Source organism: Leptopilina heterotoma, unplaced genomic scaffold, assembly GCF_015476425.1.
Source record: "Leptopilina heterotoma isolate Lh14 unplaced genomic scaffold, ASM1547642v1 Lhet_270, whole genome shotgun sequence".
Taxonomy (NCBI): Eukaryota; Metazoa; Arthropoda; class Insecta; order Hymenoptera; family Figitidae; genus Leptopilina; species Leptopilina heterotoma.
Window position 1 is genome coordinate 940627 of NW_025110979.1, and position 24206 is coordinate 964832.

At 23.6% G+C, this 24206-nt stretch overlaps 3 protein-coding genes across 6 annotated transcripts; 2 read left to right on the plus strand and 1 right to left on the minus strand.

The window, feature by feature from the left end:
• Nucleotides 1-1067: 1067 nt before the first annotated feature.
• On the plus strand, nt 1068-6142 carry LOC122503845 (mediator of RNA polymerase II transcription subunit 30-like). 3 transcript variants are annotated; one of them, XM_043614591.1, is made up of 5 exons: nt 1068-1218; nt 1445-1597; nt 2321-2453; nt 2528-3195; nt 5962-6142. In XM_043614591.1, exons 3-5 carry the CDS (start codon nt 2336-2338, stop codon nt 6058-6060), a joined length of 885 nt encoding a protein of 294 aa, XP_043470526.1. In that variant the 5' UTR covers nt 1068-1218; nt 1445-1597; nt 2321-2335; the 3' UTR covers nt 6061-6142. The 3 variants fall into 3 exon arrangements, with proteins under 3 accessions (XP_043470526.1, XP_043470524.1, XP_043470525.1); XM_043614589.1 differs by having other exon boundaries at nt 1069-1218; nt 1445-1768; XM_043614590.1 differs by lacking the exon at nt 1068-1218 and having other exon boundaries at nt 1369-1768.
• An 84-nt stretch (nt 6143-6226) lies between these two features.
• On the minus strand, nt 6227-24103 carry LOC122503841 (jerky protein homolog-like). 2 transcript variants are annotated; one of them, XM_043614577.1, is made up of 6 exons: nt 23776-24103; nt 21933-22868; nt 19835-20247; nt 14644-14882; nt 14365-14517; nt 6227-6361 (listed from the first exon to the last, which is right to left on the minus strand). In XM_043614577.1, the coding sequence occupies exons 2-5, from the start codon at nt 22863-22865 to the stop codon at nt 14468-14470; spliced, it is 1635 nt and encodes a 544-aa protein (XP_043470512.1). In that variant the 5' UTR covers nt 22866-22868; nt 23776-24103; the 3' UTR covers nt 6227-6361; nt 14365-14467. The 2 variants fall into 2 exon arrangements, with proteins under 2 accessions (XP_043470512.1, XP_043470513.1); XM_043614578.1 differs by lacking the exons at nt 6227-6361; nt 14365-14517 and having other exon boundaries at nt 14560-14882; nt 23776-24102.
• Nucleotides 8948-13898, plus strand: LOC122503843 (putative uncharacterized protein DDB_G0284695). Its single transcript, XM_043614584.1, has 3 exons — nt 8948-9287; nt 9572-10260; nt 13134-13898. The coding sequence occupies exons 1-3, from the start codon at nt 9239-9241 to the stop codon at nt 13800-13802; spliced, it is 1407 nt and encodes a 468-aa protein (XP_043470519.1). The 5' UTR covers nt 8948-9238; the 3' UTR covers nt 13803-13898.
• Nucleotides 24104-24206: the final 103 nt, after the last annotated feature.

Here is a 24206-nt window from a genome sequence, read left to right on the forward strand (position 1 = left end):
ATTTTAATAAAATTCAATAATCAAATTTTTAATTATTATAAATAATAAAATTCTTCACAAGAATTAAATTATTTTTTATAAACAATGAAATTCTTCTCAGGAATTCAATTATTTTCAATGCAATTTTTATAAAATTCAATAATAAAATTTTTAATTATTATAAATAATAAAAATCTTCACAAGAATTAAATTATTAAAATTACTAACAAAATCGACAATATTAAAAATATTAAAGAAATTTTTTTTAAAAATTCAATTATGATTTTCAATATTTCAAAAAAATTCCTTAAATGAATTAAATTATTTTACAAAATTGTAATAAAATTCTGAGAAGAATTTGTTTTCTAAAATTTTGAATAAAATTCAATAATAAAATAATAATCAATACCTAATAAAAATGTTTTAAACTAAAGCTTAATGCTAATTATTATACTAAAACGATCATTTTAAAAACTTGAAAGAAATTCTTCATAAAATTCAAGTAATTTGAAAATTTTCATTTAAAATTATTAAAGAAACTCCATTATTTCAAAAAAAAAAAAAAAAAAATCAAAGAAATTCTACAAAAGAAAAACTCTAATAAAATTATTTAAAATAAAAAAATTTAATTTTCTATCAATTATTTTAATAAAAAATTTAATTATTTAACAAAAAATTTTGATAAAATAAATTAATTTTTCTTCGCAAGAATTCAATATTATTTTCATAAATAATAAAATTCTCAGAAGGAATTAAATTATTTTCAAACTTTTTGATAAAATTCTTTCCAAGAATTCAATGATTTTTAATATATTATAATTTAAAAATTAAAAACATTTAAAAAGAAAAATTGTTTTAGATATATTATGAAACAAAAAAGCAATTTTATAATAGTCGCTTGTAAATTATTGAAAATTAGTAAAATATACTTTGAATATACAGTAAAATTTATTTTGTCAATCAACTAAATTATTTGTTTTAAATAAAAATTATATTTAGCACAAATAAAATCGTTGTTCGGGCTAAATAAAATTTATTTTGCAAATAATAATCTTGGTACCCTTGGTACCAAGATCTTGTTTAAATACATCACTGCTGACATTAAGGTCATGTCTAAGTCGTAGATTTTTACATGAAAACTCCAATGGAAAAACTGCCTTGACTTTGACATGATCTTAATATCCCAGAAGGCATTCAATGTCAAAAAGGCATCAAAATAGAAACTTAATATCAAAAGAGGTAGATTATATTCAATTATATTATCAAAACTGTTCAACTTTCAAAACGAGAAGTTTACCTTCTAGTTTGTATATTATGTGAAAATATTTTGTAAGGTTATTTGTGACTTAATTTCTTTTTAAATATTCGAATTCACTTTATGATATGGTATCATTAAAATTTGATATTTTTGTGTGTTCATTTTTATCAATAATAATAAGCTTTAAATAATTTGTAATTTTAATAGAGATCAACCAGATCAACATGTAAAATGATGTAAATCATGTAAATCAAGGTCGGACTAGCTTGCGCAGACAACTTCAAGTGCTTCAGGACAAGTGTTAACCTAACCTTAAAAAATTTAGCAGACGGCTTTTTTTGGGGTGCGCGAATGACGCATGTAAACAATAATTATTTTTACCTACTTGTTTATCTTTATGCATCCACTTGTCAATTTTGTGAAATTTTTACTAAAAACTGTGATACTTAATGTAATCCTAACAACTATATTTATAAGCCAATACTCAGAAGATACTATCCTTCCGGCAATTTTCTAGGCGTGTTTTTAAAGGTATATGTCATATGGAATAATTACACTTTTCACTTTAATATTTCTCAATAATAACTGAAACAATTCTATTATAGTAAAAATTATTATTCAGTAAAAAATGGTATAAAAATTAGTATTATAAGCCAAAATATTGAATCTACTTAGTAATTTTCTGTTTTGATATTTAAGTTTGAATAAATCTGGAAGCACTGAGTACTTTTTCTCATAGCACTGATTACTGTGTGAATTAAAAAATTAAATTTCGAAGTTCTGATTGCTCTTTGCACAATAAATATTTTAATGGGGCGCATGAAAAGACCCTAAACCAGAATTGTTAGAAATGTTATTTAATAGAATTTTATTACCTAGAATATCATTTTGGTAGAATATTTATTCGTCCGAATTATAATCTGGCAGAAAGTCAATTTGATCGAATTTCAATTTTCCAGAAATCTAATTTATGCGAATCGTTTTTTCGTAGAATCGTAATTTTACAAAAGCGTAATTAAATAGAATCTGAATATTGCCCCGAAGAAATTATAAAAAAAAATTGATTAAAAATTTAATTACTAGACTTAAATCTACAAGATGTCAGGACAACAACATCCATTTCCATCAGGATTCCCAAATACCCAACAATCGACAATGCGCAATCAATTTGGAGGCGGTCAAATGGTTTCAAGTTTAATGGGACCCCAACAAGGAGGTTGAATTTTGTTTAATTATTAATCAATTTTTTTTTAACTAAAATTAATAAACAAAGTAATTCTACTTCTCCAGGAATGGTGAATCCACAGCAATTCGGTCCCGGCGTTGGTACGGGCGTTAGTTCCAATACAATGGGTATGCTTAGTGCGCAACAAGTTCTCGCACAGCAACAACAACAACAGACCAATGCTCTTCAGCAAATGCAGCACTTACAACAGCAACAACAACAGCAGCAGCAACAACAAATGCAGATGCAACAGCAGCAACAACAAGTCGCTTTGGTACAACAGAATAGTCAGGGTGGCAGTGCAGCCACAACTCCTCAAACTCCAGTTCCACCAACTCAACCACCACAGGCACAAAAGCAACCCGGTAAGGATATTAACACTGCCAGTCTTTGTCGATTTGGTCAAGAAACAGTGCAGGAAATTGTCAGCAGGACACAAGAATTATTTCAAACATTAAAAGTTCTTCAACCACCCAATGGCACTGCACAGGGCTCCACAATTGCAAACGAAAAGAAAGCAAAAGTCACGGAACACTTGAGAACGTTAAATTTATTATTCAATCGATTGAGATTAATTTACGAAAAATGTAACGAGAGTTGCCAATCGGGAATGGAGTATACGCATATTGAAAGTTTAATTCCACTCAAGGAGGAATGGGACATGAAGTCAGATGAAAAGAAATCGTCCGAAGCTTATCGACTCGTTTATGAAGAAAGCAAAGAAGTCATGGAGGTTTGTGTTTATTTTTAAATATTCCTAAAGTTAGTGTCGACGCTGAGATAATTTTTTTAAAATCGAAAAGAAGAATTAGCGTCGACGCTAACTTTACATTACCAGGGCTCGAAACAGTGAAAGTATTTAAAATTACGGACTTTACGGACCAAAAATTAAAAATTACGAACCAAAACTTACTGACAAAAATATGAGTCAAATAAGAGAACATTTTACTTGAAACTATAAATTAAATTTTTCATAACTATAAAACATGAAGATGACCGGGTGATAAAATCATTTACAACTCAATTATTATTTACAATTATTTAAATTCTTCTCATGAATGCAATTTTTAAAAATTTAATTCATAAAATTTATCACAAAATTTAATTGATGGAAAAAATTTTTTTATACCTACATTCTACGAAAACATTCAATTATTATTTTCATAACGAATAAAATTTCTTTTAGGAATTGAATTATTTTTATGGCAGAATTTCAAATATTTTTAATACAATTTTTAAATAAATTCCTCAAAAAAATGCAATCATTCTTAAAAATTTTCTTAAAACTCGACGAAAGAATTTAATTTTAAAGAAACATTCAATTAATTCAATAAAATTCGTTGCAATAATTCAATTATTTTCATAAATAATTTTTAATTCGTCGCAGAAAGTCAATTATTTTTTTATATTTTTAAGTAATTCTGTAAAAGAATTCAATTATCTCAGCAAACAACAAAATTTTTATCGTAAAATCAATTATTTTAAGAAATTTTAATAAAATTCTTTTCCAAAATTCAATTATTTTGATAAATATCAAAATCTATCAGAAGAATTCAATTCTTTTGAAAACTAATAAAATACTTTGCAAAAATTAAATTATTTTCAAAATTTTTGAAAAAATCTTGTCGAAAATTAAGTTATGTAATTATAAATAGGTAGCAAAATTCTTCTCAAGAAGTCAATTATTTTCAAAAATTTCAATAAAATTCTTGGCAAAATTTCAATTATTTTAACAAAGTTTAATAAAATTCTTCGCATGAATGCAATTATTTTCATAAATTATTATTTAAATTCTTCTCATGAATGCAATTTTTAAAAATTTTAATAAAATTATTCAAAAGTTTTCAATTACTTTCAAAAATTGTGATAAAATTCTTCATAAACATTCAATTTTAAGAAAGATTCAATTATTCAATAAATTATTTTTGTGTTTAAATAATTAAATTCTGGTCGAATTTTCTAATAAAAATTTATTTTAAAAGAAATTTCGGTTAAAATTTTAGATAATTGAATATTAAAATTCTTCGCAAAAATTCAATTATTTTCAATACAATTTTAATAAAATTTCTCGACAATATTCAATTATTTTTAAAAAATTTAATGAATTTCTTGGAAACAATTCAATTACTTTGAAAAGACGTTAATAAAAATATTTATAAGCAATTAAAATAGTTTCAATTTTAACAATATTCCTTTAAAGAATTGAATTATTTCCAAGGATTTCAATATCATTCAATGTTAAAAAATTTATTAAAATTTCAAATTAAAATTTTTGAAAATTTGAATTATTCGCATTTTTAATTAACAATGAAGAATTTCCGAATAATCGAAATTTATGGTAAAGTTGAATTGTAAACAAATGGATTTGAAAATTCCCAAAGAACTTTTTCAAGAATTATTAAAAATAATTGATTTAAATAAGAATATTATTAAAAAATTCTAGAAAGTAGTAATAATTGAATTTTAATGATGAAAATAATTTCAAAAAAGTTAGAGTAACAATATTTTTATATAAAATAATAATTTTATCACTTGGTTGTTTTTATAATAATTAAATGTGATTGAGAGATAAAATCATTTAGAATTCAATTATTATTTACAAGAATTTTTAACTGATATTCTTCTTTAAATCGATTATTTTTAATGATTTTCGAAAAAGTTCTTTAAGAACTTTCAAATTCATTTGTTTACAATTCAATTTTACAAAATTTCAATTATTCGTAAATTCTTCAATTAAATATATATATATTAGAAAATAAAATTACAAAAAAAAATCCGCAATTAAAGTTTCTCAAAAAAAAATTAATTCCACGGAATTGTTAGTTAAAAATATGAAAAATTCCAATTTTCAAAGATTTAAATCTAAAACCTTTTCAAAATCCAATTGTTTCTAAAAATTTACGCTCTAATGCTTTTAAAATTCAATTATAATCTAAAATTTTAACTGAAATCCATTTTTAAATTAATGTTTATGAGAAAATTCTACTAGAATTCAATTATTTAAATACAAAAATAACAATTTATTGAATAATTTCATGTTCCTAAAAATTGAATTCTCATAAAGAATTTGATCTAATTCAGTACTGAATTCTTTTGACGAATTTTAATGAAATTTTTAACAATTTTTTTGAGGAATTCGATTGAAATAATTGTATTAAAAATAATTGAAATTCTGCAATGAATTTTATTATAATTATATGAAAATAATTGAATTTCTAAAAAGAATTTTATTATTTACAAAAATAATTGAATCTCCGTAAAAATGTTATTATTTTTGAAAATAATTGAATGATTGGGAAGAAATTTATAAAAAAAATTTGTAAATAATGAAATTCTTGTGAAATTTTAATTTTCATTCTTTTTGAATAAAATTACGGACTTTACGGACCTTTTTTTTTTAAAAAAAAATGGACTTTACGGAATTATCGGATCTAGTTCGAGCCCTGCATTATTTATTTTCTCCTTCTTTATTATAAAATACAATTCTTTTATCTTGCAGCAAGTCATCTTGAAAAACAGGCATCTCAAGGAAATAATCGATCACTTGAGGCGCATTATATCCGAAATAAATACAATGTTAACTATGCGACGATCTTAGAAATAATCTACCTATACACATAAGTATAATTGCTTTAAAAAAACTGCCTATTTGAATATAATAAACAAAATAATCGTAAAAATTTTGGTTCATTTTCCCCCGAAAAATTATCCACTATCAGGAAGTGGTAATTGTTCAATTTCCAGAGAAATAATATCCGATGCTCTAAGAATTGCTGCCGGTATTTTGCCTAAAGGTGTTGTTAAATTACGAACAAATACCTCCTGACAATCAGTATCACATCCTCGAAATTCTGCCGTTACTTTCGTATTTTCATGCATTGAGAATTCTGCCTGTTTACCTAAGAAGAAAATTTGTTTAAAATATTTTTTACTTTCTCAAAAGAAGGATGAAAAAATTAAGTTAATAATTACCAACAACGCCGGTAATTACTCTAAGAAAACGTTCACGAAGAAGTGCACGAGCTTCTTGTTTTTCTTTTGTTGCAAAATTATATTTTGGATTTATTTCATATTCAGTTGCATCCGATTTGTCATCGCAATCCATTTTGTTCCTTTTAAATGTAATTTTTATTGCAGAGAACTGACAGAGGCCCAAAGGGATTAAATTTGTAAATAAATAGTTCAGGTAAGGTTATACTTCAGCTAACTAGGTATTAGGTTAGGTGCATCATTTGGGAAAATTTATAAAATTTATTTTTGAAAATTTGAATAGAAAACTGGCGTTCTTTACAAACTTCAAGGAAAAAGAAAATGAAAATTGAAAAAGAAACAAAACTTGTCTACTTAGAAAAAAAATTAGAAAGATTTTTGAAGAAGATTAATTATTGTAAAGGCTGATTCTAATTTGAGACAAGACGAACCTAAAAACGACACCTTCAGGTACCTGATTTAGTCCAGAAATCTTTCGATAAGCGCGTTCTTTGAAATTCCACGTTTGATGAAGGAAGAGAATTTTTTTTCTTAAAACTGTACAGTTGAGGACCGCACTAAGTTCGAAAATCGATAAAAATTTAATTGAAATTAATTAAAATTAAAAAATTAATTAATTAAAATCAATCGATCAAAAAAATAACTACTTTTACATGTCCTAATAAGTTTCGTTTTATTCTTCCGATTTTTCTGCAAAACAATAGTAGGAGTTGCCACAAAAATTTAATTTCTTTTTTAATAGAATTATTTAATTGGATAATTTTTTTACTGAAAATAACTGAATTCTTGCGTCGAAGTTTATTAAAATTTTTGAATAATAATTAAATTTCTGCGAAGAATTTTATTAAAATTTTTGAAAATAATTGAATTTCTGCGTGAAATTATATTAAAATTTTTGAAAATAATTCAATTCTTTAAAGGAATTTTGTTAAAATTGAAACTGATTTAATTCTTTATAAAGATTTTTATTAAAGACTTGAAAATAATTGAATTTTTGCACAGAATTTTACTAAAAATTATGATAATAATTAAATTTATTCAAAAAATTTTGTTATTTACAAAGATAATTGAATTCTGTCCAAGAAGTAATAACAAATCTTGAAAGATAATTGAATTCCTGCCAAGAATTTTAATAAAAATTATAAAAATAATTGAATTCCTTACTATTATTTTATTATTAATGAAAATAATTTAATTATTGCGATGGAATTTATAAAAATATTTTTAAATAATTGAATTCCTGTGAAATTTTTATTATTTATGAAAATAATTAAATATTTGAGTAGAATTTTATTAATTTTTTTTTAAGGGGATTTGAACCTTGATGACGTCACAGTTTGTGCAAAGCATTAGTTTTAAATCTGTGACGTCATCATGGTTCAAATGCCCTTAATAGTTTAATTTTTTTGGAAAATTTTATTAAAATAGAATAGATTTTGAAAATCATTGAATTGAGGAAAATGTTCGAAAATAATTCTAATTATGAATTTTATTAAAATTTTTGAAAATAATTGAATTTATGCGTTGAATGATATTGAAATTCCTGAAAATAATTCAATTCTTTAAAGGAATTTTGTTAAAATTGAAACTGTTTTAATTGCTTATAAATATTTTTATTAAAGTCTTTTCAATGTAATTGAATTGTTTCCAAGAAATTCATTAAAAATTTTAAAAATAATTGAATATTGTCGAGAAATTTTATTAAAATTGTACTGAAAATAATTGAATTTTTGTGAGGAATTTTAATATTTAATTATTATCTAAAATTTGAACTGAAATTAATTTTTAAATAATTTTTTATTAGATAATTCTACGAGAATTCAATTATTTAAACGCAAAAAGAAATAATTTATTGAATAATTAAATGTTTCTTAAAACTGAATTTTTATGAAGAATTTTATTAACAAATTTTGGAAAAAAAATTGAATTTTTTCAATTATTTACAATTTCTCAAAAATTCAAATTTTTTAGTGTTTTTTACTGAAATTCATCTATAAATCCATTATTTTTAATAATTAATTAAATATATATATTGAAAAATTTAACTAATTTCAGATGAATTTGAATTATTAGAATTTTTTAAAAATCTAAGTTCTTTAAAATTTCTAATTAAATTCATTCAAAATTTAAATTTTATAAATTTTCAAATTGAAACCTTTTGAATTTCATCAATTTATGAAAATTGTAAAACCAACTCTTTTAAAATTCAATTAATTTTGAAATATTTTATAAAAATTATTTATTAAATAATTTCTAAGTAATTATTTTATGATAGTTCTTCAAGAATGAAGCTATTTAAAAATAAATTATTGTCAAAAATAGAAAAAATTGATGGTTTTGTATTAGAATTCGTGGTAATTTCATAGTTTATGAAAGAAACCCAAAAAAAACACAAAAATTCAGAATTTTCTTATGAATTCTAATAATTTAATTTTTTCCAGTACTTTTAATAAAAATTCCTGATTTTTCCCTAATTTCCCTGACCAATTCTACTTTTCCTGAATTCCCTGACAATGGACTTAAATTGATTATTGTGTGAAAGTAGACCCTTTTATCGAACACCGTTACAATATTATATCTAATTCACTTCCTGTTCAACTACCCCCATCAAAACGTAGATTTATAAAGCGGCCTTTAAATAAAAAATGTTTTAATGTTTCAATTAAATCTGTATTACCGGGTCACTTTCTAAAAAAAATGCGTACCTTATTATACCCGCATAATTTCGATTCAAACGAAGTTCTAATTCACTTTTACAGTCTTTCGCTAATCCCAGAGTGAAAAACATGGCTTTTTTACAAGCTATTTACTTTTTTGTGATTGTTCTTCATAATTGTGAGTAATAAACTTTACGCTACAGTTAACATAACAAGTGAAATTATTAAACTATTTTTTTACTACTGTTCGCTTTAAATTAAAATTATGAAGCAAATTCACATTTTCTGTATTACTTGCAGCTAATGGAAAATTAGCATTATTATTAATAATTTTTTAGTTACTAATAATAACGCTTAATTATTAATCACTATAATTTGCTTTTAATCAAAAAAACGCAAACACCCTTAATATTTCCGAATTTTAAAAGCAATTTTGTAATTTAATTAAAATACGATTTTCAGCGATTTATTGCTCAAGAATCCCTCTTATTCTGACTGCAAGAGATTCATTAACAACTGAAGCAACGAATTTACTCGAAATTGTTACACCTGTTTATAATGTGATTCATGATCAAGAAGCAATTTCAACCCAAATGCCAATTTTCTTCCACGAATCGAATACAAATCCAACAGATAAAATACATTTTCCAACAGAAATACCATTGGGAGTGAAAGAAATGACAACTGTTCCCAATAATGCAAAAAATAAAACGTCAGAAACTTTTCTAAATAAATTTGGACAACGGTTACCGAAATTTTTCGGAAGACTGGCTTTCCTGGCAGGACTTCGACAAAATGACGAAATGTCAAATGGAACATCATCGATTAATTTCAATAGCGCCAAAGAATCATCACTATTATTGTCTCAAAATTCATCACCGACAAAATTGAGTCCCTATTTTGCCGCCGTTTACGAGCCATTTCCATTTTATCCTCAAACCTACATTTATTCTAATCTACTCAGTTTGATTCCACTTTTGAATTCACAAAAACTTCCAAACGAAAATAATTTTCCATTTTCTCAACAATCGGACAATAATGATGACGACAGAATGAGTCAAGGCTTTAATTTCGTAACTGAAAATCGAAAGAACGAGAATAACACTATCGAGGAACGTATAATTGAAAAAGTCCCTTTGGACAAAAAACAGGTAACTTAATTTTTCGTCTTTTTAAAGAATGCGCACCAATTTTAATAATTTTGTGAATTTTAAATTTTATAATTAACAGGGTTGTCACAAGTCAGGGAAATCAGGAAAAAGTTAGGAATTTTTATTAAAAGTACTGGAAAAAATTAAATTTCTAGAATTCTTAAGAAAATTCTGAATTTCTGTGTTTTTTTTAGTTTGCCTCATAAAATATGAAGTTACCATGAATTCTAATACAAAACCTTCAAAAAATTTTTCTATTTTTGACAAGAATTAAGTTTTTAATATTATTTAATTACTTCCAAAGTTTTAACTTAATTATCTTCATAAATAACAAAATTCTTCACTGAAATTAAATTATTTTTAGGCTTTTTAATAAAATTCTTTGCGAAATTCAATTATTTTCAAAAATTTTTTGCAATTCAATGATTTTTAATATTTACTATTTGCATAAAATTTATCACAAAATTTAATTATTGGAAAAAAATTTTTTATACAATTCTATGAAAACATTCAATTATTATTTTCATAAAGAATAAAATTTCTTTTAGGAATTAAATTATTTTCATCGCAGAATTTCAAATATTTTTAATAAATTTTTAAATAAATTCCTCAAAAAAAGCAATTATTCTTAAAAATTTTCTTAAAACTCGACGAACGAAATTCAATTTTGAGAAAGATTCAATTATTCAATAAAATAATAAAATTCGTGGCAATAATTCAATTATTTTCCTAAATAACTTTTAATTCGTCGCTGAAAATATATTTTTTCAAAAATTTTTAAGTAATTTTGCAAAAGAATTCAATTATCACAATAAACAACAAAATTCTTACCGTAAAATCAATTATTTTAAGGAATTTTGATCAAATTCTTTTCCAAAATTCAATTATTTTGATAAATATTATCAAAATCTATTACAAGAATTCAATTCTTTTGAAAACTAATAAAATACTTTGCAGAAATTAAATTATTTTCAAATTTTTTGAAAAATCTTGTCAAAAATTAAGTTATTTTTATAAATAGGTGGCAAAATTCTTCTCAAGAAGTCAATTATTTTTAAAAATGTCAATAAAATTCTTGGCCAAATTTCAATTATTTTAACAAAATTTAATAAAATTCTACGCAAGATTGCAATTATTTTGATAAATTATTATTTAAATTCTTCTTATGAATGCAATTTTTAAAAATTTTAATAAAATTCTTCAAAAGTTTTCAATTATTTTCAAAAGTTGTGATCAAATTCTTTAATTTAATAAATTTCTGTAAAATTTTAACTAAATTCCTTAAAAGAAATTCATTATTTTCAAAAGTTGTTAATAAAATTCTTCATAAAAATTCAGTTCTAAGAAACATTCAATCATGCAATAAATTATTTCTTTCTATGTTTAAATAATTGAATTCTCGTAGAATTTTTAATAAAAAATTATTTCAAAATGAATTTCGGTAAAAATTTTAGATAATAATTGAATATTAAATTTCTTCACAAAAATTCAATTATTTCGAATATAATTTTAATAAAATTTCTCAACAATATTCAATTATTTTTAAAAATTTTAATGAATTTCTTGGAAACAATTCAATTTCTTTCAAAAGACTTTAATAAAAATATTTATAAGCAATTAAAACACTTTCAATTTTAACAAAATTCCTTTAAAGAATTGAATTATTTTCAAGGATTTCAATATCATTCAATGAATAAATTCAATTATTATAAAAATTTTTAATAGAATTCTTCGCAAAAATTCAATTATGTTAAAAATTTATAAAAATTTTCGACTAGATTTCAATTATGTTTATAAATAAATAAACTCTTCTCCGAAATTCAATTATTTTCAAAAACTTTAATAAAATTCATAATTTCAATTATTTTCAAAAATTCTAATAAAATTCTTGGCATAATTTCAATTATTTTCGAAAATTTTCCTCAATTCAATAATTATTTACAAGAATTATTATTTATCAAAAATTTAAATAAAATTCTTCGCAAAAATTCAATTATTTTTTAAAAATTTTAATAAACTTTGTCGCAAGAATTCTGTTATTTTCAGTTCAAAAATTTTCCAATTAAATATTTTAATTAATTTTCTAATAAAATTTGATTTAAAAATGAATTTCAGTTTTAACTTTAGAAAATAATTGAATACTAGTAGCATTAGATGATGAATTTTTAGAAATAATTGAATTTTGAAAAGGTTTCATATTAAAATTTTTGAAAATCTAAATTTTTCGGATTTTAAACTAACAATGAAGAATTTCCAAATAATCGAAATTTATGATAAAATTGAATCGTAAACAAATATATTTAAAAGTTCCCAAAGAACTTTTTCAATAATCATTAAAAATAATTGATTTAAAGAAGAATTATAGTTGAAAATTCTAGAAAATAATAATTGAATTGAAATGATGAAAATAATTTTGAAGTAGTTAGAGTAACAATATTTTTATATAAAATAATAATTTTATCACTGGGCCATCTTTAATTATTATAAAACATAAAGAAATCGATCACTCCGAGTCGAAGACTCGGAGAGATCGACATCTTCATATTTTATAATCAATATTTTTTTAAGTTGTTGAATTTCAAAAAGGTTTGAATTTGAAACTTTTGGAGAATTTTAATTCGTATGGAAAGATAATAATGATTAAATATTCATTTAAAAATGAAGCTATTAATGTTTTCGAATAATTTTACAATTCTTTAGCTTGAGAGAAAAAGTTAAAATTCTGTCTGAAAACCAGGGAAGAGTCAGAGAAAAACAAAGTTAAGTTTTTGTGGCAACCTTGATTAAGTTTAGCACCAATTCTGAAACTCAATTAACTTTACAAAATTTTGTATTTTATATTTTTATGTTTCAAAATATATATACAATTGCAGAAAAATTCTATTCGGGATAAAATGAGAGAAATTACAAAAATACAGACAAAAGAGAAGGATGAAGATGAAGAAGAAGAAAATGAAGAAATCGAGGATAATGAAGAGACTGAAGAAGAAAATGAAGAAGATTACGAAGTAGAAGAACCGAATGTAGATGTATTTGTTCCACCGACAAAGACACCACCAGTGAAAACAAATAAAGTTTCCGCACCGTCGAAATTCTCGAGACAAAAACAAAAAACCACTACTAAGAGACCAACAATGAAGAAAACGACAATGACTCCAATGATTGTTACAACAACTGAAATTAATAACAATTCTAAAAATATGAATAACACTACTCAAAATCCTGTGCAAAATAATGCCACTTATCTATCACATCCTGGATATTATGGAGGATATACGCAGAATATTCATGATCTGTATTTCACAAGTAGTGAATATCCTCCACTACATGATCATTTCAATTACAATGATATTAATCAACATCATTCCGAAGAGTGGCCGAGTAATAGAATTCCTCACGATTCACAGTTTTACAATCCCTATCAGCAAGTTTATGATCATTTACCACACAGGGAGGAAGAATATGATTCCCATTCATTTCATGGTTCTCCAGTTCCGCCAGAAGCGTTACAACGCGGATTCAAACCAAGTATTCAGTTTTGAATCAATTTTGTTTAATTAATAATTCAAAAGTAAATGAAAAATCAATTAATTATAGTAATTAGTAATTATTTAGTTTTGTAAATTGGAGAAAATTACGTCAATTATTTTTCAATTAATTATTCTTTGAATGATTCTTCGAATTATTCATTGAATTATTCTTTGAATTATTCTTTGAATGATTCCTCGAATTATTCTTCGAATTATTTTTCGAATTGTTTTTCGAATTATTCTTTGAATGATTCTTTGAATGATTCTTCGAATTATTCTTTGAAAAATCCATTGAATTATTTGTTAAATTCTTTAAAGAATTCTAAAAATTATTCTTTGAATTCTTTAAAGAATTCAAAGAATTATTCCTGGACAATTCTTGAATAATTAATAGAAAAAATTGAATAATTTTTCTTAATTAATTGCTTTAAATTGTTTATTTATGTACGAGTTTTCAATATATTTTTAAATAAAATAAAAATTTTCAAATTTCGCCAATTTTCGAACTGCAGAAAAGTGTAAGTATTCGATTGAAAATAAAAATTGAAGGAAATGGAAAATATTAAAATCTTACCTTAAAATAAACCAGCGAAGAATTGTCGACCAATCATCCTGATATGATCCGTTCTGAAGTGGAACTATTCAAAAAAATCGTGGGCGGATTGGAAGGAATGAATTTAGCTCCCCTTTGCTTTCGTAGATTGAATTGAAACCGGTGTCTGAAAATCTTGTAAAAAAATAAAGATGAAAAACTCAGACAACTGGCTTGTTTACATTTTGAAAAAATATAAATCATATTTTCGATTTTTTTTTAGAAAACTATTCACAGAAAGAAACAAAAAAAATTAAATACTTTTTCGTGAAATAATGTCCTTTGTAATGTCATTAATTTTCTCGAGCATTATCACATGTTCCGGACCACATTCCCACTGTTTTTGAAACCAATCGCGAAACTCTTGAAATCTCTGATAAGCTTCTGTCGCTTCAACTTGAAGATCAAGTGGATCGTATTCTTCTTTTGGAACGTCTTCGAATTCCATTTCGACACTGTCTGTCGACATTGTTTCGAATTCAGTCTTAATTCCATGAATACTGTGAAAAAAATGGGAAAAAAATTATATAATAACAATCGAGATATTAATCATTATTTTATATTATAAGAGTATTTTTACTATAACTCAGGCCTCGGATCGACTTTAACGAACAAAAAAAGTCACTTTAGTCGATTAAAAATAAAAAAAAAAGTCGAAAAAGTCGTTTATTTAATTTAGTGTTGTCACAAATATTTTATTTTCTATTTCCCTGATTCTTCACTGATTTCTAAATTCAATTACATAATCAAAACTTATATAATTTTGCTAAATAAAATATTTAAATACTTATTATTTCTTTTTTCACCAGGAAATAAAATTTAAACAATTTCAAATTCTGAAATTTAATAATTTATAAAAATTAAAACTATGACTCTTACAAAAATTCAATTATTTTCTACAATTTTTAACTAAACTTCATTTCTAAATTAATTATCTATATATTACTTTTTAATATTTTTCTGAAAGTTCTTCAAGAATTCAATTATTTAAATACAAAAATTCAATTTTTTATAATAATTGAAACCGTTCATTTTTCTTTTTAAAGAATATTAATGTAGAATATATTCAAAAATTTTAATAGATAAATTCGTAAAATTAACTTTTTAAAAATATTTCTAAAAAATTTTTGAAAGACGCAATAGTTTTACAATTACGTAACAATTAAAAATTTTTTTTTTAAATTCAAATTTCGTAAAATCTTTTTAAATAATAATTTAAATTTAGTAAAATCTTTGAAAAATTATTAAAATTTGCAATGAATTTTAATTAAATTCCTTAAAATAATTAAATTTGGCAAAAGTTTTGAATGAAATTTCTGAAAATAATTGAATTTTGCAAAGAGTTTTATTAAAATTATAGATGAACTAGCCAAACTATCCGCGCGCAAGCGCGCGGGAATGTTGTATAGGGCTGCTTATTTTAAACAATTTAAAAAATTTTAAAGAAATAATTATTATAACCTAACAAAGAGATTTAACTAACTAAAATTCAAATAATTTCACTCAATGGTCTCAATTTAAATAGAATTTACATTACTATAGACTTAAACTATGGCTAGAACAATTACAATTAGTATCTGGGTCATCTTTTGCATTGCTTATTTTATAAAGCCATTTTAAATTAAATACTTTTTAAAGAAATAATAATTATTACACACTGAAAAAAGTTTTACTTGAAATAGCGATAATTTTCTCTAGAATAACGAAAGTATTAATTGAAGCACTGAATAATTTCGCAACTAAAGTGAAATCTGTAGTTCATCCAGCTAAATATTTTTTGCCGTGCATAACGAAAAAAGAATTAAATTAACATCAGATTTTCTACATTCAAAAAAAACGAATTCAAATAGAAATTAATCATTTTACAACTTAACCAAATTCACCCCAGAAATCACTGAATTCGATAATTTAGAAGAAAGTCAAACAAAAGCAGGGTTCCTACAGAATCTGGAAATCATGGAAATGGTATGGAATTTTTAAAAGGCTTCTGGAAATCAGGGAAATAATGGAAAAGGCCTGTAATTTTTAAAAAATTCTAAATTTTTTCAGTTTTCCATTTTTTCTCTTGAATAAAAATTCAAATAATAATAAAGCTAAATGGTATAAAAGAGAAAAAAAATGTTGAATTTTTTTAAGAAATTCAATTTTTCGGATTTTTGATAATTTTTAATAATTTTTTATTTTTTTCCAAAGAGTCGAGACAATTTAATAATAAGTAAAGTATATTCCAAAAGCACAAAAATAATAAAGCTAAATCCTATAAAAGAGAGGAAAAAATGTTGAATTTTAAGAAAATCGGATTTTTGAATTTTTTCGAATTTTTGATAATTTTAGATTTTTTACCAAAGAGTCGAGACAATTTAATAAGTAAAGTATTTTCCAAAAGCACAAAAATAATGAAGCTAAATCCTATAAAAGAGAGGAAAAAATGTTAAATTTTAAGAAATTCGGATTTTTGAATTTTTGATAATATTCGATAATTTCACATTTTTTACCAAAGAGTCGTGACAATTTAATAAGTAAAGTATTTTCCAAAAGCACAAAAATAATGAAGCTAAATCCTATAAAAGAGAGGGAGAAATGTTGAATTTTAAGAAATTCGGATTTTTGAATTTTTGATAATATTCGATAATTTCACATTTTTTACCAAAGAGTCGAGACAATTTAATAACTAAAGTATTTTCCAAAAGCACAAAAATAATGAAGCTAAATTCTATAAAAGAGAGGAAAAAATGTTGAATTTTATTTATTTCGGATTTTTGAATTTTTGATAATTTTCGATAATTTTAGATTTTTTACCAAAGAGTCGAGAAAATTTAATAAGTAAAGTATTTTCCAAAAGCACAAAAATAATGAAGCTAAATCCCATTAAAGATAGGGAAAAAGGTTGAATTTTAAGAAAATCGGATTTTTGAATTTTTTCGAATTTTTGATAATTTTAGATTTTTTACCAAAGAGTCGAGACAATTAAATAAGTAAAGTATTTTCTAAGAGCACAAAAATATTGAAGCTAAATCCCATAAAAGAGAGGAAAAAATGTTGAATTTTAAGAAAAACGGATTTTTGAAATTTTTCGAATTTTTGATAATTTTAGATTTTTTACCAAAGAGTCGAGACAATTTAATAAGTAAAGTATTTTCCAAAAGCACAAAAATAATGAAGCTAAATCCTATAAAAGAGAGGAAAAAAAGTTGAATTTTAAGAAATTCGTATTTTTAAATTTTTGATAATTTTCGATAATTTTAGATTTTTCACCAAAGAGTCGAGACTATTAAATAAGTAAAGTATTTTCCAAAAGCACAAAAGTAATGAAGCTAAATCCGATTAAGGAGAGGAAAAAATGTTAAATTTTAAGAAAAACGGATTTTTGAAATTTTTCGAATTTTTGATAATTTTAGATTTTTTACCAAAGAGTCGAGACAATTTAATAAGTAAAGTATTTTCCAAAAGCACAAAAATAATGAAGCTAAATCCCATAAAAGAGAAAAAAAAATGTTGAATTTTAAGAAAATCGGATTTTTGAAATTTTTCGAATTTTTGATAATTTTAGATTTTTTACCAAAGAGTCGAGACAATTTAATAAGTAAAGTATTTTCCAAAAGCACAAAAGTAATGAAGCTAAATCCCATTAAGGAGAGGAAAAAATGTTAAATTTTAAGAAAAACGGATTTTTGAAATTTTTCGAATTTTTGATAATTTTAGATTTTTTACTAAAGAGTCGAGACTATTAAATAAGTAAAGTATTTTCCAAAAGCACAAAAGTAATGAAGCTAAATCCCATTAAGGAGAGGAAAAAATGTTAAATTTTAAGAAAAACGGATTTTTGAAATTTTTTGAATTTTTGATAATTTTAGATTTTTTACCAAAGAGTCGAGACAATTTAATAAGTAAAGTATTTTCCAAAAGCACAAAAATAATGAAGCTAAATCCTATAAAAGAGAGAAAAAAATGTTGAATTTTAAGAAATTCAGATTTTTGAATTTTTGATAATTTTCATTAATTTTAGATTTTTTACCAAAGAGTCGAGACAATTTAATAAGTAAAGTATTTTCCAAAAGCACAAAAATAATGAAGCTAAATCCCATTAAGGAGAGGAAAAAATGTTAAATTTTAAGAAAAACGGATTTTTGAAATTTTTCGAATTTTTGATAATTTTAGATTTTTTACCAAAGAGTCGAGACAATTTAATAAGTAAAGTATTTTCCAAAAGCACAAAAATAATGAAGCTAAATCCCATTAAGGAGAAGAAAAAATGTTGAATTTTAAGAAATTCGGATTTTTGAATTTTTGATAATTTTCTATAATTTTAGATTTTTTACCAAAGAGTCGAGACTATTAAATAAGTAAAGTATTTTCCAAAAGCACAAAAATAATGAAGCTAAATCCCATTAAGGAGAGGAAAAAATGTTAAATTTTAAGAAAAACGGATTTTTGAAATTTTTCGAATTTTTGATAATTTTAGATTTTTTACCAAAGAGTCGAGACAATTTAATAAGTAAAGTATTTTCCAAAAGCACAAAAATAATGAAGCTAAATCCTATAAAAGAGAAGAAAAAATGTTGAATTTTAAGAAAATCGGATTTTTTAGTTTTTTCGAATTTTTGATAATTTTAGATTTTTTGCTAAAGAGTCGAACTATTAAATAAGTAAAGTATTTTCCAAAAGCACAAAAATAATGAAGCTAAATCCCATAAAAGAGAGGAAAAAATGTTGAATTTTAAGAAAAACGGATTTTTGAAATTTTTCGAATTTTTGATAATTTTAGATTTTTTACCAAAGAGTCGAGACAATTTAATAAGTAAAGTATTTTCCACATTTAAAAGTTTGTCATTAAAAAATATATAAAAAATACCAATACTTAACCCACAAAATTAAATTTTCATAACAAACAAATGAATGCAGATAATTTGCTAACGGAAAGGAAACTTACGATTATTATAATGTATTAGAATTTTAATAAGATTCCAGAAAAAAAATTGAATTTTGCAAAAAGTTTTATTAAAATTCATGAAAATAATTGAATTTTTCCAAAAATTTTTAAAAAATCCTGAAAATTGAATTTAGACAAAATTTTTTATTAAAATTCCTGAAAATAATTGAATTTTGCAATAAATTTTTTTAAAAATTCCTGAAAATTGGATTTAGACAAAAATTTTATTAAAATTCATGAAAATAATTGAATTTTGCAACGAATTTTAATAAAATTCCTGAAAATTGAATTTAGACAAAAATTTTATTAAAATTTCTGAAAACATTGAACTTTGCAAAGAGTTTTATTAAAATTCATGAAAATAATTGAATTTTTCAATACATTTTTTAAAACTTTCTGAAAATTAAATTTAGACAAAAAATTGAATAAAATTCCTGAAAATAATTGAATTTTGCAATAAATTTTTCAAGAATTACAGTGGTAATTAAATAAATAGAAAAAAATCATAGTCTGACATTTTACCTCTCTAAAATTTGCTCGATGCTCAAAAGTTTCCAACCGGATTCATGTCTATCTATTTGAAGCCAAGCGGATATTTGCTCTTTGGTAATATTCCGATAACATGGAATTCGCTGAAGAATCTCTTTAATTTCATCTACAGTTATAACCGAATTTTCAGTGTCAACTTTACAAGTCGGTATCAATTTCCTCCACGAGTGGGTAATCCGAGAATCGCTTATTTCCGACCATGCAGAAGCCATTTTTACACAGCAAGTTTTCATCGTCATTGCGTTTGCCAATTTCAATAGACTGTTGTCATCGCACTCAAGGAGAATTTCTCGCAAAAAACTTCTTCTGTAATGTTTCTTTATTTCCTCAACAATTCCTTGATTCATCGGTTGAAAGAAGATTCCACTCGGAGGGAGGAGTTCTACCTACAAGAATTTAGCAAATTATAAAATTTATTATTTTCAAAAATATAAATTTTTTAATAATATCATAATCAAAATTTTAAAAATGTACTCATTAAGTACATAAGTAATTAATATTGTTTATATTTTCAAAAATTTAAATATAATTCTTCGCAAGAATTCAATTATTTTTATAAATAGTAAAATTTTTTGCCAAAATTCAATTTTTTTAAAACTTTCAATAAAATTTTACGAAAGAATTCAATTTTTTTCTTTAATTCGTTATAAAATTTTTCATAAGAATTCAATTATTTTCTAAAATTTCAAAAAATTCTTCGAAAAAATTCAATTATTCTTATAAAAAGTAAAATTCTTCGCAAAAATTCAATTATTTTTTATGCAATTTTAAAAATATTTCACAAAAGAATTGACAATTTTTATAAATTTTTTAATAAAATTTCACAAAAAACCTTATTATCTTAAAAAACTTTTAAAAATCCTTCGAAACAATTCAATTATTTTTTTATATAGTAAAACCTTTGCAAAAATTCAATTACTTTCAATAAAATTTCACGAAAGAATTTACTTTTTTTTAATTCGTTTTAAAATTATTCAAAATAATTCATTTATTTTCTAAAATTTCAAAAAATCTTTCGAAACAATTCTTTTTTCTCATTTTTAATACAATTTTTCGAAAGAATTCAATTCATTTCTATATTTTAATAAAATTTCTTAAATGATTTAAATTATTTTAGAAAATTCTAATTAAATTCTAAAAAGTTCTCCAACAATTTAATTATTTTCTAAAATTTTTTTCAATTATCAAGAAACACAATTTTTTTAGAAACTTGTAAGAAATTGATCATAAAATTCAATTACTATCAAAATTTTCAATTAAAATTATTAAAGATAAAATTCTTTGCAAGAATTCAATGATTTTCAATATTATTAATTTTAAAATGTATATTATTAAAATTGTATTGAAAATAATTTAATTTCTCAAAAGAATTTTATTATTTACAAAAGAAATTGAATTCTTGGCAAGAAATTGACAATTTATAAAAATAATTGAATTTTTACGAAGAATTTTATATCAGTATTGTCGAAAATAATTTAATTTCTATTAAAACTCTTGAAAATTATTGAATTTAAATAATATTTTTGAAAATAATTGTATTCTTTCGAGAAATTTTATTAAAATTATATTGCAAATAACTGAATTCCTCCAAAACATTTTATTATTTATGAAAATAATTGAATTCTTCCGAAACATTTTATTATTTATGAAAATATTTTAATTCTTGCGAAGAATTTTCTTATTTATGAAAATCATTGAATTCTTACGAAGAAGTTTTTAATTTATAAAAATAATTTATAAAAAATTGTAAAAATAAGTATTTTTTTAAAAGAATTTCATAAAAATTGTTGAAAATAATTGAATTTATATTGAAATTCTTGCAAATAATCGAATTTAATTAGTATTTTTAAAAATAATTGTATTCTTTCGAGAAATTTTTTTAAAAATTGTATTGATAATAATTTAATTGCTCTAAAGAATTTTATTATTTATGAGAATAATGAAATTCTTGAGAGAAAAATCGAAATAGTCGGAGTTTTCGAAAATAGTCGAAAAAGTCAATCCGAGGCCTGTGAATATAATAAAAGGAAACAAGTATTATTCGAGAGTAAAAGAAAATAAAAATTCTTACACTACACAAATCGTCGACTGCGTCCAATTCATTTTTCGATAGGTGACAAGTGGCGTTATCTAAAATTAGCAAAACATTATACGATCTTCCTGATTCGGCTTGAAATTTACGAATCGAAGGCAAAAAAACTTCTATGTACCATTTAATGAAAAGTTCACGAGTCATAAATCCATCTTCTTGACTATTGTATACAAATGGTAATCTATGAACGTCCTCAAGGCAAGAAGTGTCTTTGCTATTTCCAATGATAAACAGAGGAATTCTATGACTACCGTCCGCATTCGCGCACACCATCACAGTAACTCTCTCCTTCGATAAATTCTTATCAAATTCGTCAAACGATGTCTCGGGTAACATCTTCACAAAAATACCCGTTTCATCTGCATTGTATATTTGGTACAATTGAAAATCCCTTAATCTCATTATTGATTCGAGCTTATTGACAAATTCCCTTTCATCCTCGCAATTCGTCAATGATTTATTATCACGAAACCAATGTGACTGAATTTGAAATCTATTTTTGAATCTTTCAACCCAACCTCTGCTTGCCTTGAAATCTTTATCGCCTTTAATCAGGGAATTTATTAGCAATGCTTGTTTCGCTAAAGAACATTTCGACGGTGCTTGTCCAATTGCTATTTTCTGCTTGAACCATTTGTAAAGTGTCTCCTCGAGAATCGAATGTTTCGAATTCAAAATTTTCTTCTTCATCTTGAGACGTGATACTTTATCATTTTGTTGCAAGTGCATTTCGTAGAATTTCCGACGACGCGTTTTTATTCGACGAATTGTCGTTTCTGATACATTATATTTTCGCCCGAGTTCTGAATTATTTGTCTTTATGCCATTTTTCTCGTTTGATTGCAGGGTCTCGAGGATTTCTAATTTTGTCCCCAGTTCCAGTAGTTGATACTTTTTACCTCCTTTATCCATTGTCTAAAAAATAAACGAACAATATAGATACTTTTTTAGATTTTTGTGACACTAAAAGCTACTTTTTACTTTTTTACTTCTATATTTTATTTTCCTGACTTTTTCCTAATTTTCATCAAAAATATTTATTTTTTTCTTATCCTGCTAATAAATTGAATTCCTGCAACGATCATTTTATTATTCATATAAAAGAATTTAAATTGCAGTTGTAAATATTAGAAACAGTTAAATTCCAAAAACGTTTTACATTGTAATCATTGAAAATATTGTAATTTCTGTGAAAAAAGAAATAAGTATTTAAATATTTAGTTAAAAAAAATTATTCAAATTTTTACTCATTTTATTATTTTATTTAAAAAACTAAATTATCCTTCCAATTATAATAGGAAATTTTGTAAAATTTCGTTGACTTAAATTTTATTTTTTTACTTTTAAACATTATTTTTAAATATAATCGTATTTTTGAAGAATTTTCAAATTGAGTATTTTTAATAATATAAGTATGTGAATGATTTAATTTATGTTATGCACTAAATGCGTTTATTGATGTTTATTTGTAAGTTTGTAATGTGTATATCTTATTCCTTTGAGGTTAAAATATACATTAGCTGTCAAATTCACGTATATAAATATTACCTATATATAGATTAAATAATCTATTTGTAAGAATAGTAATAATAATAATCTAAATAATCAATCCTTATTAATTACAGCAAATTTGTTATCTAACGGGCCAAATAAACCACTTTTTTATTTGGCCCGTCTTAAAATGTATGAAATGTATGGAAGTGGGATGACGGGCCAACCGCCAAATAACAAATGTAACTTATATTTGGCTCGCTGACGGTCCAAATAGACTGTAGATTTTACTAATTAATTAATTTGTTAAAATCATAAAATTTACACTAACCTCGAAATAATCCACATTGATAGGAATTTACATTCAAAATAAATAAATCCTTCGTCTCCTGGAATTGTCCGCCTTCGACATTTGGACACTTTTCGTAAATTGATTGTTGTGTAAAGTTAGGTTATACTCGAATATTGACTTCCGATGTTTGGTGTAAAAAATTTCGTTTACAATTTTTTTCTTGAAGGAAAATGAAAAAGATCGATTCTTATTTCGGTGATTATTGAAATAAATGGCTCATTTAAGCAGAATAAAAAAAAGATTGCAAAAGGTGTGCGGATATTCAAATATGGCGGAAGGATTTGTGTCGTCACTATACAGTGCTGCCAGTCCGGAAGTGTAAAGCCAAGTTCACAGGTCAGGTCTTTGAATATAATTTAAGTTGGGTGGGGGAAAATCACAAGCATCACAAGCATAGGCACAAGTGTGAG